At 35.0% G+C, this 17833-nt stretch overlaps 1 protein-coding gene across 11 annotated transcripts in view; it reads right to left on the bottom strand.

Moving 5' to 3' along the window:
• LOC145678403 (methyltransferase-like protein 25B) overlaps window positions 1-17833 on the bottom strand; it is an 881238-nt gene that overhangs the window by 96968 nt on the left and 766437 nt on the right. Inside the window, exon 10 of one of the 11 annotated variants that reach the window (XM_081748508.1) lies at window positions 7711-7966. The exons of the other annotated variants lie outside the window; for them this stretch is intronic. Coding sequence (XP_081604634.1) covers window positions 7917-7966 — 50 coding nt within the window. The 3' untranslated portion in view covers window positions 7711-7916. Of the gene's footprint in view, window positions 1-7710; window positions 7967-17833 lie in introns of those variants that run through there. 11 annotated transcript variants of the gene reach the window in all.

Below are 17833 nucleotides of genomic sequence, written 5' to 3'. Positions count from 1 at the left end.
CTCATAAAAGAGAACGAGTACACCCCCTAAAAAGTGCTCATTAAAGAGAACGAGTACACCCCCTAAAAAGTGCTCATAAAAGGGAACAAATACACCCCTAAAATGCAGGTCGTAAAAGACCGTGGGTCGACGGTTCACGATGCTCGATTTCCCAGGGGCTCCTGAGTTGTTCTAATATGTTCTAATATGGCTTCATACGTTCCAGATCGATCCATTTTCTACTACTGGGGAGTACCCTGAGAAAACCTGCGGATACGATCCTGTTTACCAAACAATTGAATTGGCTGGGGAACGAAACAATAAGGACCCCACCCACAAGACGAAGCGTTCTACCACTGAGCCACCGTGCCCAATGAATAAAGTAAGTTGGTGATAATAAGGGATTGGAGGAATGAAAAGCGGGAATACCCTGAGAAAACCCACGTATACGATCCTGTCCTATCACAACTTACTTGGCTGCGGTTCGAAAAATTTAGGACCCCACGCACGAGAGGAAGCGCTCTACCACTGAGCCACCGCGCCCAATGATTAAAGCAAGTCAGCGATAATAGAAGAATTGATGGAATGCAAGTGGCAAGAAGTGGGAGTACCCTGAGAGAACCTACGGATACGATCTTGTCCACCGCAAACTTACTTGGGTGGGGTCGAAACAATAAAGACCCCACGCACCAGAGTAAGCGGTCTACCATTGAGCCGCCGCGCCCCACAACAATAACAAGAAAATTGGAAGTTACTAGGAAACATTTGAAGAAGTAATATCTCTCAATGGTAAAGACCACTGCCCGATGATCGTCTTTTAATAACTCCATGAGCAGTAAAGACTGATACGTTCCTCTCCTATTATCTCTTTTTAAAACCATATACGTTATCCGGATATTATCCTTTATTCGTTATCCGGATCTAATCAGTTATCCGAATGTTGTATTATCCAGACATTATCCGCTATCTTGATTTTATTTAATTATCCAGATAAATCCATTATCCGAATATTATCCGATATTCAGATATTATCTGTTATCCGTCATCCGGATATCATCCGTTATCCGGATCTTATCCATTATCCGGACTTTATCCGTCAGCCGCATATTATCCGTCATCCGTTATCCGGATATTATCTGTTATCCGTCATCCGTTTTGTTATCCGTCAACCGGATATTGCAAATCCAGATAAGTTTCTATGCAATATCAGAATAAAAATTATCCAGTTGTGGCCATCCCTAATCAGCATCGCCAGAGGCATACACGAACTAAACGTCTTCAAATCTGCTACACATGAGCAGGGGCGGTTTCACGGGGCGATCATGGCGATTGCTCCCCAGAAAGGGAATCTTTTTTTATATATAAAAATAAAACCCATTCCAGAGTTTGGTACTCTTAAAAGTAACTCTAAGTAGGAGTATTATGAACCAACGAGCCCCCAGAAGTCCATCGTAGATCCGCCTCTGGACAAGAGAATGGGAAACACTTATTATTCATTCAAATTCAGTTTGCACTTCTCAACAAATATACAAGATTTTCTTTCACTTCAATCTACAACTGTATTCTACTGAACTGTAACGACTTTTTATGTTTAAAAATAATTATTTATTTTTCAATAGTTGTAAATGTTTATAAGTTCAGTAATTTACCATGAATAAAGTCAACTAGAAGTGATTTTGAAACGAAGAAATAACAACATGAACTGCGAAATATCTTCTCACAAATTGTCGAGAGTTCAGAGTCGGCAAAATTTACTTTTTCTTTTACCGATTACCTCGAAACCGCGGTAGCCGGAAGTAGCCGAGGATAGGGGACTTATATTAAGAAAATGAAAATCTCAGGAAAATGGAGAAGTCTTTTAGTATGAGAGAAAAAAGGAATGACATCTCTAATTTCTAGTTCTGTTAGTCTTGTAGCTCTTAGTCCGTACCAAAGTACTGATAGAAATATGGCCAATAAATTATGACTATTTTGTAGAACATTCCACTTTAATATTACAGGAAATTCATCTTCCGGCTTGCTTGGTTGTGAAAAGTTATAGAGGGTATTGTTATATTATGTAAAGTATGTGTACTGTCGCTGATTTGTGATAACACTCAGAAACAGAAGTAAAAGGTAAATTACAGTAATAGTTTTCTCTTAATTTTTGTATTCAAAGGGAGGCGGAAAACCTACTTTTATCTTAACATTTGTTTTTCTTAAAATTTCTATTCGGGTTCACACCCTTCCCCCTCAACATTGAATACGGAAAGGAGACCTTATTTAGAATTTGATTGTTGCTACCAGTATATTTCAAGCATCATTTCTCGGACCTGGGTCTGTGATGTGTCGATACATCGCTATCGTCGATATCTTTATTATCATATTTGAACATTCGATATCGCGAATATATGGACATGAATATATCATTCTAAATTTTCGATATCGATATTCGGGGGGCGGCGAGGTATAAGGGACTCCTATAACTTGCGATGGATGAAGAACTTAAACTTACTTTTTACAATATTGTTTTCTAATCATAATATCTTTATTAACACGAATTGCAATGTAAATACATCCACTTGCAAATTTGCAATATTATATGGTATAATTTCTTAGGCGACAGAACTTTTCTGTTCCCGGAAGAAAGTAACGAAAGTCACGTGCAAAACCAAGTGCTTCGAACTTTGAACTAGAATTTACCATAAGAAAGTTTTTTTATTTCTCTCTCTTGGAGCTTTGTGGTGGACAAACACCGTGTGCGTGGGTTTTCTCGGGGTTCTCCCGTTTCCTCCCACTTTCTTCGTTCCACCGTTTCATTCATTACACATCATCACCATCTCCTTTAGCCTAATCGGCATAACCGTGGGACGTAAAACTTAAAGATTTCATTTTTTTCTCTCTTGGAGATTTCCACCACTTTTGGCCTTTGGGACCACTCATTGACAAAACGTGCACACATGATCGCTATATGCATTCATGGTCTTAGGCAGAGTCAGAGATTTTGAAAAGGAAATGACTTTTTATTAATAATAATTACTATTATTATTATTATAACAATGGGGTTTACAACTAGGGTCCCATTTCTTTATCTTGCATGGGAGGATCGCAAGTCTGCTACGCCATTGGTGTCCCTTATTCTGTGTTTGTCTGTTTTTCGTTTCGGTTAGCTATTTGTTTTTGTGCTGTTAGGCTTTTATATGAAACCTTTATATTATATAACTTTTTCTTTTTATGAGTTTCTTTTTTGAGTGGGGAGAGGGGAAAGAGAGAAATGCTTTCTTCTTATATCTGTTTCTTACCATTCATCTTGTTTGAACTGATTATATAAGTCATTTTTAACTTTTGATGTCATCCAACTTCGTCACAATAATAAAATTGTTATTCTTAACAATTTGTTTTATTCTCTTTCTTGCAGTTTGCCACACTGATACATTTTTGACAAAATTGAGGTTTAGTCCAACGCCTTTCGAATTTGCAACCAACCCAACCGCCGAGCTTTTTGGGTTGCCTGCTACTGCAGGAAAAGGAGAATTGCATGTGGTAATGCACTTTTGGAGTCGTGTTTACAACGACTTTACTAGTACCTTTTGAAGAGGTATGCAACCACACACAGTAATTTTTACTTCATCCGCCATCTTTTATCTTCGTGTATGAGTACTGACCTGCCACGTAGTATTATTTTCAGGCAGAGAAATGTCGTTTACATGTTGTCCACTCAATTTACGTCATAAAATATCAAGGAATTCCCTGTGCCGCCATTGCACAAATCTGAAAACTGTAAATTTGGATAGAGCAGGCTAGGATATTTTGTCGATATCATGCCGCATCACGTTTACAATCAGTAGTTTGTGCAATATTTAACTCTAAAGTTTGTTTTCTCACGCTTTCGGTAGCCTATAACACATAAACGACACGCGTTTCGTCTAAAACAGCATAAATTTTCTTGGTTACCTGATAATATTACACCACGATATATTCCACATACAGATGTAAATCATGCCCCCTCTCCCTAGTCATTTCAAGACGATTTTAATGTTTCATTCTAAACGTAGCTTCTCCTGGAATAGCATCCACCCTTCAAGTAACTGCCACCCCTACCAGGGTATCTTCTAAATCCACCCATGCCGTAAAGTTGTTTTCCAACTGATATTAAGAGTTTTATTCCAAAATCCAAAGCATCAGTAAAAGTACCACACAAGTACGACCCCTAAATTGTTTCAGTAATATCGAAATAATTTTAATCTGAATAAAGTTATACCGAAAAACGTAACATTCAACCTTATTATAATGTCTGGGTGGACGGTTGCTAATAATGCAAACTGCATTTCTGTCGATTTCAAATATTTGAATTCAAACCGAACAAAACAGTTCTCAAAAAGGGCAAAACAGTTCTTAAACCGAACCGAACCATTCTACAAACTGAACCGAACACTTTACAAACCGAACCGTTTCAAAACCGAACCCAACAGAACCTTTCCTAAACCGAATTGAACCGTTCCCAAACCGAACCGAACCGAATTGTCCCCAACCATACCGAACCGAACCGTTCCCAAACCGAACCGGAGCGGTTTGAAGTCCAAACCGATTGATTCGGTTTAGACTACAAACCGAACCGAAACCGGTTAACCGGTTCTTGGAACACCCCTACTCGAAACGACCTCAAAACAGTGACTCAACTCGAGAGAATTAGCTTTGACTCGACTCGAAAATTCAGTCGAGTCGAGTTTTAGCTCATTCGTACTTATTTCAGTTGTTTTGCAGTTAGACTTTCTATTTATAGGGCTTTTCGAGTAGAGAGAACTGAACAAAAGTGTGTTTTGGGAATGGTATCACCAGTGTTTTGCGTAAGGGGGCGAGCGGGGTGGGACGGGGAAGTAAAGGAGGCGCAAAATTGAGGAGAAAAGAAGAAAAGAGAACGAAAGAAAAGATTACTTTGGAATATTACTAATATGTACCTAAATCCTCTTTCTACTTTAGGAAGTGGTCGTATAAGTTACTCATGTTAGGAAAATATATTTTCACATATATAAAATGGAAGGAAAAAATAATAAAAAGTGCTCAAAATGAAGGAAAAGCAGGGTTTACTTTTAAAAGTTTCCTTCCGCTTAGCGCCAACCATGGTGGCGTTTCGCGGCTCGTCTGTCGACCTCGCTCATATGTACGGGGGCACCATCGTATACTCCCGCCCCGGTCACTGATTTTCCACGTTATAGCACTGGGTGGACAGTAGTTTCCTGGAGGGGGTTGTTTGATTGGGCAAGCTACATTGGATGAGTCAAATCATCTTATTGTTTCCGCTGTGAACCTAAGTACATGACTCCAAAAGTCACATTTTGGGAGGGGGCAAACAATACGTCTGCTGGATAAAAGCATAGACCGGAGTAGGAGAAATTCACTTGGTAAAAATGTGATCTTTGACCCTTAGACCCGGTCTAAACTGGCCGAAACTGGTATGTTGCTATGCTGGAATAAGGTGGTATGCTCTTGAACGCCTATGGTCTTAGTTGCTAAGACTAATATCGTATTTCATGATTTTTTCGAAAACGTGGGATGAGAATTCATATATGAAGGTGCCCTAATAGACTGTATGCTAAGTGGTTAGTTGCTAGGTGGGAATAACGTGTTATGGCTGTGGCCTTAGGCCCCACGTGAAAGTTGTTGCAGCATCGAAATTTAGCCTTGGTCCTATTCCCCCGGAGATATCTGTATAAACAAGATGAAACATGACTTTACAGGTCTTGAGTGAATAGCTGAGAATCACGTGATGAAAAGTAGCGAATGAACGGATGATAACATCGGAAACGGAACGTGGTGTGTACACATATGTATTTGTGTAGATCATTAGCAGCTCTTGCGAAGGAAGAAACGTCAAATTAAAGATGGCATTGTCCATGAATTTATGAGATAAGCTTAATCTGCTATCATTGATTCCTTTTACCAAAATTCGAGATTTAGAGATTGGCGAACCATTTCGTTTTGTAAACCGTGAGATTATTACAACGATATATGCCAGGAAGGTATGTGTGACATTTGAAAGAAGCGAAAATGTAATTTTACCAGGACGCTCTACTGACAAATTGGAAGCACAAAATGGTGCATTATTAATGCATATACAAAGTGGAAATGTATGTTTAACATATAAAGGAATGAAGATTAATTTATCTGGACGTAACATGCAAGATCTTGAATTTACTGAAATGATATCTTCATCGTAAGTGTATGGTGGCATGTAGAAATAAGATGTTACATGAATCTTCCTCTTCGTCCTCCCCTTCATGCATGCGCAGACATCTGTATGCATAGTGCCGTTATTCTGTGTTGATCAGCTACTGGAGTAAGATGTCTTTGAGTGCTATGAATCAATTACTTGTTAAATGTGGAATATGGACTTAATTCAATGAAAACCAAATTAATTTGTATTGGACTGGATAGTGATACATTTGAACCAGTAATTCGTATTGGTAAAGGACTTGCGTTTGGAGTGAAGTTAAATTTGACAGAGTGGGAGAAACTTGTACATTTAATCCCGTTTGTTTCAGACTATTTAAATTCTAAGTGGAAATTACATTTATAAAATCTCTTGGACGAAAAAACGAACTGGTGGTGCGACAACTAATGGGTGAAAAATTAGTGATGTTAGAGAAGAAAGCAAGTCTTCATGTTCCCCGTAATACTGTGTACATAACTTCAAGAGATTGGCTTGTTTACTTGGAAATATTACCGCGTGTTGAACATGCTGTGAAAAAGAGTAAAGTTTACAGTGTTGTGCTACGTGAATATTTTGACTTGTGTACAGATACTATTCGCAATCATGTACAATCGCAGTGTCTTGCATGCAGAGGACTGGCCGGAATTCATTGATGTGTGGATGAACAGAGTATTATTAATGGAATAAACATCAGTTTTCCAAGTGTATCTCTTGATACGAACAGTGATGTAAACATTGAAGGTGAAAGATTAAAATTGGAAATGAAAGTATTTTGCAAACAAACCTCATAGATTCAATTATGGCTGATTTATTTGATAGTGTAAAGACAGCCGTCGGGGGGGGGGGGAACAGATACTCAACCTTCGGAGGGTATCGACGAAGTGGACTTCTGTTCATAGAAAAGAAAATTTATTTTAACTCAACAATGTAGTTACAAACTCAATAATAAAAAATATAGTGAAATTGAAGTCCTCTTTTTGTGTTCGTTTAATACACTTCAATATGATAGGACTTCTTATTACTGTACTAATATTTTTTAAGATAAGAAAATCCTAACATATTTCTTCTTGTATACTAAAGGTATTATTTCTAATAATAATGAATTTTTTTTAAAAAGTTAGTACTGAAGTCAATATTATTATACAACTCCGTCTTAAGTATGATAAGCCATTTTTATTTTGAAAAAAATTAAAATAATTACTATTAAATTTTGAAACAAAGTCCTATCATAAAAATAATATTGAATTCACATACTTGATTTAATTTTATGGAAAAATAACTTATTAAGTATTTGAATTCATTATTATTTACTTATAATATTACATCATTGAATTAAAAAAATCAGTTCGATCCTTTTTTCAAACTGAACAGTATGAAATTCTTTAATTCAATGAGTTTTAAGATATGTTTTATGATATATTTATCTAATTAGATAATTGATCATAAAACATATTTATTAGGAAATAGAAGAAAATAATAAATAAAACATGTTTTCAAAGACAAAAAGGAAGAATCAAAGAATTTCTTGATGATAATATTTACACAAGAAAAACGATGGTAAGTATAGTACATCTTTCTAAAAATACGTGTTTAAATAATTCCTTCTTCATGTTAAATGTGTGAATTATTTAAAAATTCCACTTTTTTACATAGTATAGAAATAATAGTCTTTAAACGTTGATCATGATGACTCCATACTAAGTTTCATATGATGATGCTGATGGTGATGAAAAAACGTAGATAGAAATCATAGTGTATAATGGTGCTTTCCATACACATGCTGTCGATTTTTATTCTCTGAAATGAAAAAAATTAAAAACTTAAAATTTATTTTATATATATAATCATAAACAAATAAAACAAACGAAGAAATGATAATATGCATACAAAACACGTTATAATAAAGAAGGAGAAATGGCCACATCTGTAACAAAGTATCGAAAACAAACGTAGAAGAAAAATAAGTCATAATAATGAAGACATGATGTACACGACAAATGATTATCTGTAGTAATAAGTAGAATAATCTAAGATCATTATTTCGAGAGTTGATGAGAAGGTATAATGTAAATCGCTTAAGGACCTTCCTTTAGCTTTAAAACAAAGGAATACGTATGAATAATGTCCACATAGGGACGATTTCACACTTTGAACTTGTTTATTATTAAATGTATACGAAAGTGAATTTCTACGTATAAATTGAATATGTTGTATTACATATAGAGGAAATCCAAATGTATCGAAATAGTGGGCACGTCCATCAGTATTAATATATACGGATACCCAATGAGTTCCGATTTTACTAGCTGGATCTGCATTTATGATGATAGCTGCAGGTAGTGGAACATGCGTTGGTAATTCGTTCGATACAAATGCACCGACGTAATTATTTTGAAATAAAGAATTTGAAGTGCATCGATTAAATCAGTGAAGAGGACATCGTGTATAAAAATGCAGACATGTACATATAGTTGCTGTATTTAAATAATAATAATAATAATAATAATAAAATACCTTTAAAAATCCATAATGATGTTCCTCTGGTGATCCATTTCTAAGAGAGATTGGAACTCGCCATATGTGATGCATGAGACAAGTGCTGGTAGAGGATTCTTAAAATGAACTTCCAGATGAACACATCCATGCCGTATGAGATTCCAATGCTGCACAGCGCTGCCTTCTCCATCTTGCGTATTATCGCAAACAAAGATAGTGTATCCTTGATGAAAGCCAAGGCGAGGAATGCTACCATGATTGGAAAAGTGAATACCTGATCCACAAAATAAGGTGTGATATGAAGAAACATATAGGTTGTTTTTCGAAATTTGGTTATAAAGGTTTTGAGGGTACATGTTTTCCATCAGTGTATAATGAAAAGAAATTGATGTCAAAATGTTTGAAATGAAATGGATTTGAAGTAATCGTTCCTGTATACTTCGTTGTGAGTAAACGCAACAATCACTCGAGTTAGTAATACTCCCATAAATAAATTACCGATTGTTTTTGAATGAAAATCCTTTAGAATGACGAATGACTTCATTTGCACTTTTGTGAGAGGTTATTTGGCGGTTCTTGATTGTAGAAGCTTGTTATGAGCTAGTTTTATTGTAGGACTAACATCAATCTTTTTTAATATGTAAAGCAGCGTCTAAAATATTCACTTTAGCCTCAACAGACGAATCACTAGCGATGAGACAAAACTTTTGCTTTGCAGGAATTAACTTGATGCGTAATTCTACTCCTTGGATTAAAAATTTATCCTGATTAAAAATATCACAATGAAGATGTCGAAGCATGTCGAATTTTGCAATGTTTTTTGTTAATTTATAACGTTGTTGAAATCCTTTATTACCAGTAGATGTTGCATCCATATTTCCAGCAGTATCTTGAAACCAGAATGCATATTGAAAATTTTCAGCATTTTCAGCAGGATCATCATATTTTGAGTTTTTCGATCAATGATCGATATGGATGATTGAGAAATGGAAATGTTATGTAAATACAATTCCACTTCACTGAACATAGAATTTAAAAGTCATTAATAGTAGCCACAACTTTATCACTTTCACCAAATGCTGATTCATCAGGTTTAAGGTTTGAGCTTCAATGTAAAGAAGAGTATGTGGTAGATCTATATATTCATCACTTGTTCCTGGGATGACAAATTCTATAGGTGGATTATCATCTAGTGCACTGATTGGTTTATATGTAAGAACTTGATTATCTAATATACTGGTTCGCGTTGGTTTTGTTAGAAAAAATACCTCGATCACTTTTTACACACTCGCAGGATTGATGATGTAAGAAAGCCATGATGATGATTTAATCAAAGACATCGTGCGATAATTTCCTCTTCTTATAAGACTGATTTCTCTTTGTTTTCTGAGTACCTTTCCTCTTGCCCTTCTTACGCTTGATGATGTGTAATGATGAAGGGTTAAAGATGGAATTATGTGTAATTCTTTCGTTCGCTGCTATCCAGATCCTATTATAGATTTCAGTTTATTTTTAGCTTTTTCTTGCAAGATGTACTTTGCTTCATGCATTCGTTGATGAAAGGATTCGTTAATGTTGTTTATCGTCACCATTAATAACGTTTGTTCCAGATTTTATTAATTCCTTTCCTATTGGTTTAGCTCCTTGTTTTACTAATGGCATGACAGAGCGAAATAATCTTCCAAGGAAACTTCCAATACCATGCCCAACTTGATAAGGTGATTCAAGATAAACGTTTCCAGTTCCAGAAAGAGATTGTTTTTGATAATATTGTAAATATGGATTATTCATATTAGGTGATGTTGGCGCAGTGGTCGAAAATGTAGTTTAACGCATAGAGTTCCGAAAGTAAATGGCAGTGGAGACCCTGTACTATCTCATATATATTTTGATGTGTTCAAAATACATCTCTATAGACACATAATGTGGAGGATTAAAAATTTCTATAGCACTAGTTCCAAATGTATGATTCACAGGATTCATGTCTATGATACGTAAGAATGGTGCTACTGTATCTCCAACAAATACGGATTGAATTATATCAAAATATACATACATTGTAGATGGAAGTCCTAAACGTAGAATTTTAACTCTTTGGCCTTGTTGCATATCCTTTAAATGAACGTTTGGATTAAATCCCAAAATTGCACTACCATTTGGTGATAATGCAACGTCCACATAAAACAGGTATAAAATAGGAATTACTGTGACGATTGTAGGAAATATATAAATTTGTGAATCTGTTGATCGTATTAATTTTCTTTATCAACTCTGAAATGTAAGTGTAATAACGTACAGGAATAGTTACAAATTTCCATTCATCACTTTTTGCACTTTTGTAAAAAAATGTATTTTCTTCATTAATTTTTAAAATTGAATGAGGATAATGAACCTCAACAATAGCCACTTCCCACTATTCACGGAATCCCATTCGTTGATCAAGTTTAGTAGTGTATGATCTTAAGATGCTTTCAAGAAAAAAATGCATAGAACTATTACTGGGAAGCGTAACGTAAAAATCTCCATCAGGTTCCACTATACTTCTTGACCTTTACGGATGATGCTGGTATCCAGGAATCGAAAGAAGGATATCCTTTCCAATGAACAAGATATTTTCTGCTACCTTTTCTTCTTGTGCATATGACTATCTATGTAAAATGTTTTTGATAACGTTACAGATTGTAATTCCTCTCTACAAAATAATCCATCCAGTGGGTCCTTGTTTCAATCTTCTATTTCATAAACAGGTGGATCTTTAGGTATTATCTTCTTCACTTTAAATATTTCCCAAGTCCAGTTTTGCATGTATCCTTTATCAGATGTACCTTTAGTTTTATTAATTCGTACTGTATCACCAATTTCAAGATGTTTTGAGAAATCTGGATTCTTCTCCATTTTAGTATTATACCGATTATGCCAAACTGGTAATAGGTTATTTTGAGAAACATTTGCAGGTGGCATCTTAATGCTTGAATGATATCCTTCATTGTATGATTTCACAAGAAGAGGTAATACATTTATAATATTATACGCTTGATACTTTGTGAATTACTTCCACATTTTTCTTTTAGTGCTGTTAAAACGCTCTACAATACTTAGGATTTATATCAGGATTTTTAGTTGTAATGTTTTATTTTGTTTTCCTTCAAGTACTTCTGTATTGTTTTATTGGGCAACTCACTTCCTTCATCTCTTCGAAATGTTTTTGTTTTTGTCTTAGAAAACTATTTTTAATGCTTCTAGGACATTTTGTACTTTTTAGATTTTAATGGCAGAGCGCAGACATATCGACATAACACATCTATCACTGTAAGAATAAAACGATATCCGTCACTAATGTATAAAGAGGTTGAAGGTCATTAATATCACTTTCCTACTCATCATCAATGTTATTCACTACATAGAAATCTTTCTTAAAGTGGCGACGTACCAGTTTGTGTAACGTATATGTTGCTTGCTTCAGTAACCTTTTCCTTATACAGTGTATAGGAATTTTCTTCTTTGTAGCTATCCACAACTTTTGGAAGTTGAAAACGAAGCAGGATGTGAAGGGTTGTAGTAAATTTTGCTTAACTGTTTTTATGGTATCCATCTTGACCATACTGGACGTTTACATGCACGTTTCCTTTTCCTTATAGAAGATACTATTTTTCCTTTTATTCTTCGTTTTCTGCAAACGACTTCAGGGATAATATTTTCCTTGACGATGATGCTACTGGTGGTGCTTGAACTCTTCGTAAAATATACGTCAAACGTTTTGGATTTACAATAAGTTTTTGAGGTGTGTTATTAGAAGATAAACAATTACAAAGTTCTTCAAATCCAGGTGGATTTGTGTGTTTCCGTGATCGCGACATATCACAAATTAAATCTACAATGTAAGATCCTTCTAGTTTATCACCTTTGATGTAAGCAGTTCCTTTATTATCCCACGTGATAGTATCATCATGTTTCATTCTATGCAGTAGTAACTCAACACTTTTACGAAACATTTTTGGTATAGATAGCAATATTTCTTGTTGTACTTCAGGTTCCCTGATTTAGTTGACGTAATCGAAAGTGTCACAGGTTCTTCTTGTTTTCGAATTAAATGTAAATATTTTTAAAGAGTACTATTATATTGATTGCATTTTTATTCACTAAGAGATGGTAAATGTAAAATCTGTTGCATTTCTTGTTCCAAACTAGATTCACGTTTCTCCAGGGCTGATGATGCTGCTGCTGGTGCTTGTATACGATTAAGAACTTCAGGTGGAACTAAAGTCATTTTCTTTGCGTGTTCCATTGCACTGACGGAATAATAAACTCAGAAATGCACCACTTAAAATAGGAGCTAATAATGCTGGTAGGAATCCACCCTGTTGCACTAATAAATGCTTCTTCTTTTCTTTTCGATGGATTTTCCTTTGTTCATAAGATATCGAAGCGTCCTCTTGTAGCGATTTAATCTTGCCTTCTGTGTCTTTGTGAGAGGTAGATTCCCTTTTAATACATTATAACAACATTCGCAAATACTATGATTCACTGAAGAGTCTGCACTTGCCACTATAGCTTTACGTAATCTAGGATTTGCATTGTTCAGCGTACGAAGATGATCTCCGTGTTTTACTCTTGGAGACATATTGACAGAGTCAATAAACACAGTATAAAACTAGCATTATAAACCCATCTTCTTCTTCTATTTCGTTGGAACATAAACGTAATGATAAATATCATCAGGAAAGATATTTGTTTGAAAACGAACTTCGTGTGGCGTATCCTCTTTAAAATGAATAAATAAATATCCATATGGTAACTTTGTTGTGTCATTGAAACTGTCTTGAAGAAATTTTGGATTCTTAGCAGTTAGCTGATAACTCGTATGTTTAATTAGCGATTTATCCCTTGCATTTTTAAATAATACGAGATAAAAACAATTCAAGCTCATATCTACTTCTTTTCCCTAATAAAATATGTTTTGTGTAATAAATAATACACTAAAATTTCTATGAGAAGCCTTTGTAAAGAAATCAACTATATTGCGGTTCACTTCACACATATAATAATAATAAGATGAGGTCAGTTTCAGGTAAAAAATCTTTTGTTCGAGGTAATCCTTCAATACATTGTACTTAGGTCGAAATTTCTCTGTATGCATTTTGCCACTCTTCATAGTACCAATAAATATGACGAAACGATGTATTAACCATACGTGATAAATTGGATAGGAATCGTATTACAAAACAAATTTTTCCACATCCACTTGGTCCTGCAACAATACATGAAAAGGGATGTTTCCACGTCGTATCCATGTTAAGAAGTATGAAACTTCTCTCTTCATCCGTATATTTATAAAGGACCGTATTATATTTGTCCTCTTTTGTTGGAAGAAGTGTATCCATATGGAAGAGTATCATATGAATTTGGAATTGTACTTCGTTTTATCTAAATCACCTTATAGACCCCTGTTTCGTTCATGATGACGATACTATGATCTTTCCTGCGGCAAATTTTTTCTCATTTGTAATTTTGACTTCGGTAGATCAAGATTCTTCTTCTTCTGCCTCCTCTTTATTGTCTACTATTATTTTCTTCATTATATCAAAATTTAGGTGTTTAGAAGATTCATAATTTAATAAAAGGCCTCATATTTTGCACACTTGGTACTCCTTCTTCGTACTGGGATCAAAAATACGTAACGCATAATTCTTGGGTCCAGCTGATACATATTCTGAGATATATGCCTCTTTAGCATATTCGAATAATTCATTTGTTAAATCACCTAAAGAGTCGTTAGTTGCAATTGTACTTTCACCAGGTTTTTGAGCATAAATTAATGAATCAGTATCAAAATACAATACTCTTTCTCGTAGTTGTTCTAAATACTTGTACAATTCCAATCTCGCTTGTGCTGTTGTGTATGCTGGTATAATAACGTTTACTGTTGGTAGTGAAACAGGGACTTCGTCTGTGTATTGCCAATATACATACGTCATAATTTACTGGAAATATTTTATGTACGTCTATATCATGGGACGTTAATTTATCATATAATTCCATGGAATCATTAATGATACTTGTATGACCCATGTTCTCACGTTGACCAAATTTTCCCCAAAATGAATTTAACATTAATTTAGCTAAACTCCTAAGTGCTGGATTATCTTTAATTTTCTTTACAGACGTATTCTTTTCTTTTCATAAAATTGCTGTGTGTAGTTCTCCTTTAGCTCATCTGTTTCACAACATGATGGCCAGCCACTTGCTTCCGCTTTTGCTTTCCAGAAGGTGTTTATGTACTCTGCAAATAAGCCGCCACTTCTTGTTTCTTCATCATATCGAACATCATAAGCCCAAATTTCATGAATATCCATTATTTTATATCCTTTTTCCAATCCTTTTCTTACTCCACCTACTACCCATGTACCATGTAGAATTCGGTCTTGATCATTGTGATTACAAGGTGCCTGGTTTAGTTGATCAGGACGTGTACGACAAAGTGGAATCATTAATGTATCATTTGATTTGTAAGAGAGAACTGGATGGAACAGACTTTTGGAGGAAGAATACCTAACTTGACTAATCCTTCTACTTCTTCAATGCTAGGAATATTTCAATCTCCAGGCAAATAGATAGTGGGATAACGAATTGGAAATTTCTTAGTTTTAGAGACGTAAGGGTACAAGCTAACATCTTTGTAACATATGGAGCTGTGATTTAAAACACAAATGCCATACGTTTGTATCATAAAGCACGAGAATCTGAAGAAGAAATTATATTTCTTGAACTTCACAGCCAAGATCTTTTAATTTTTGAATCTTCCTCTTTGTTGCTTCATACCGAAATTCCATGGCATCTGTAGCACTGTATATGGGTTTATCTTTTATTAGGGTAGCAAAAAATACAACCATGTGTAAAACACCCTTCATACTCCCACACCTGTATTCTTTCTGTTTCGGGGTCTGTCCATTCACCATCTACTTTCATTGATGCAATTCGTTTTTCTTTAGTACGCGCAGCATTGATAACTCGAATGTTTCTTTCTTTTTCTTCCCAAGCCAACCATTGTATTGCTTCAATTGATTGTACATCTTTCCATCGATACCCGTTCTTTGGTATGATACCCGTAGTATTTTCCTTTAAGAAATTTCTTCGATACACCTAGTTACATGCACTAGCGTTTGAAATGCATTCAAGTAAGGGATTTCCATTCGTTTCTGACTCAAATGTATTCATAAAGGAAATACATGCTTGGCGTATAACTTCTACATCCTGTACACAATATATGATGAGTTCTTCTTTCATTTTAAAGGTGTCATTGCGGTTTTCAGCATACTCTTGGAGAAACTTGAGTCTTTCGTCTACTTTCACGGTATCTGCTCCATGATACCTAATGTCTGGAAGCGTACATTTATATGTTTCGTTCATATGTTTCGTCGATTGAAAAAGGGTCGGGCATATCCTTTGCAGGATTGAAGCCCAAACGCAACACTTAATTTACTTAAGGGAATAGGAAGAAAGCTTAATTAATCAATGAAGGTTACGTTCCCTGCTTTAAGAGATATAATTTTCGTTCCATTCATGATCATTTCTGGAGTCCAATTCATCTTCTCAACCATGGTTTTTATAATGAAATGTGCATCATAGCTTTTCGAGTTGTGTGCAATGTATGTTACTCATTTAATGTTTGGATCTCGGTTTTGTAGCTGTTTTAGACTGCTTTCTATTACATTTCCTCCATCAAATTTATTTTCTTGTTTTCCACAAACGATACAATCATTTTTATATTATCTTCATAACAAGAGTAACATGCATGCCGACTAACCAAGACTTAGGTATATGTTCATATATGTTTGCGTCCTCATCTTCTATTTTTGTATCTTGTGTACATTCAATATCATACCATACAATCATGGCCTTCTTCTCAATGACATTCTTTACATTGTCTTTTTTAATCTTTCATTCACTTTCATGTAACATTCGTGATCAGGTAGTACTGTAGTATAGCAAATATTGCAGTACGTTTCTACACGCATTGTAGATCCTTTTTCTTTCACCAAACAAATTTTCAAACGCTAGGCACAACATTTCACAATTGAACATAAAGGTTTCCAATTTTGATAAGTAGCTGACTTGTGATATTCATAGAATGACTGACCATAAAATTCTCGATCACATTCATTGCATGTAATACGACCTTCTCTAAAATCATATAGTGGCTTCTGATGACATCAGAAACATACAGCTGTACGTTTCAAATGTACATGCTTTATTGCATATTTCTCGTGACAGCTTTCGCAATAATAACCGCAGCTAAAACATGCTGTCAAGCTCTCAACTACGTTGTAATGATTATCTATATAAAGTAAATTAAAAGATGTTCTCTCCTTATCACTTGGTAGTGCTTCAAAAGTAACATCACTTCTCGAAAAGTCCCTATACACTGTGATTTTATAATCCTTTAAATGTTCTTGAAATTTACGAATATCAGGAATTCCATCACCATGACAGTTCTAAATCGGTAACTTCACACAGATCTGCTTCCTTTTCTATTACATGTTTACTTTGCTTTACATATCTTATGTATTCGGATTGATTTCTATCGTGTTTTTTAATCCTATGGCAACGACGATTGCATGTGCTAAACATCTAGTACCTTTATTCTTAATCGTAACAATACCACGTTTTGCCTTTACATATTCTTCTCTATTCATAACATGTGTCAAACGACTTTGTCCTCTAGGCATACGTACATGATGAAAGTTCACTGTACAGTCTTCCTTTATAAGGGAAGCCGCATTACTTTGCATTACTTTCTATAACTTGTCCATAATACTACTGCTGAGGGATTTCTAGCTTCTCTGAACAAGAACCAAAAAGGGCGATGTCTTTCTCTTTCATTTTTGATTGTTATTCCTACGTAATCACGTTGGTCCACATTACGTAACAAATAATCGATTAGAGCCCGTAACCTTGTTTCAATTGAAGTAAAAGAATTTTCATCTGCACGCGTGGGGCTAAACGGATTCTCGCCATTGTACCCTCCATATTGTATTTTGTGTAATGTCTTCTACGTTCTTCTATTATATGAAATCTATTCTTATCTTGATTACGACTGTTATTTCCAAATTCCACTTGTACATTTATGTTTCGTTGTGTTTGAAATTCAGATAGCAATTAATCCATTCT

Source organism: Thermobia domestica, chromosome 2 (assembly GCF_964235325.1).
Source record: "Thermobia domestica chromosome 2, izTheDome1.hap1.1, whole genome shotgun sequence".
Lineage (NCBI taxonomy): Eukaryota > Metazoa > Arthropoda > Insecta > Zygentoma > Lepismatidae > Thermobia > Thermobia domestica.
Note: the sequence above shows the minus strand (reverse complement) of the source record. Positions and strands in the feature narration are given on the sequence as shown.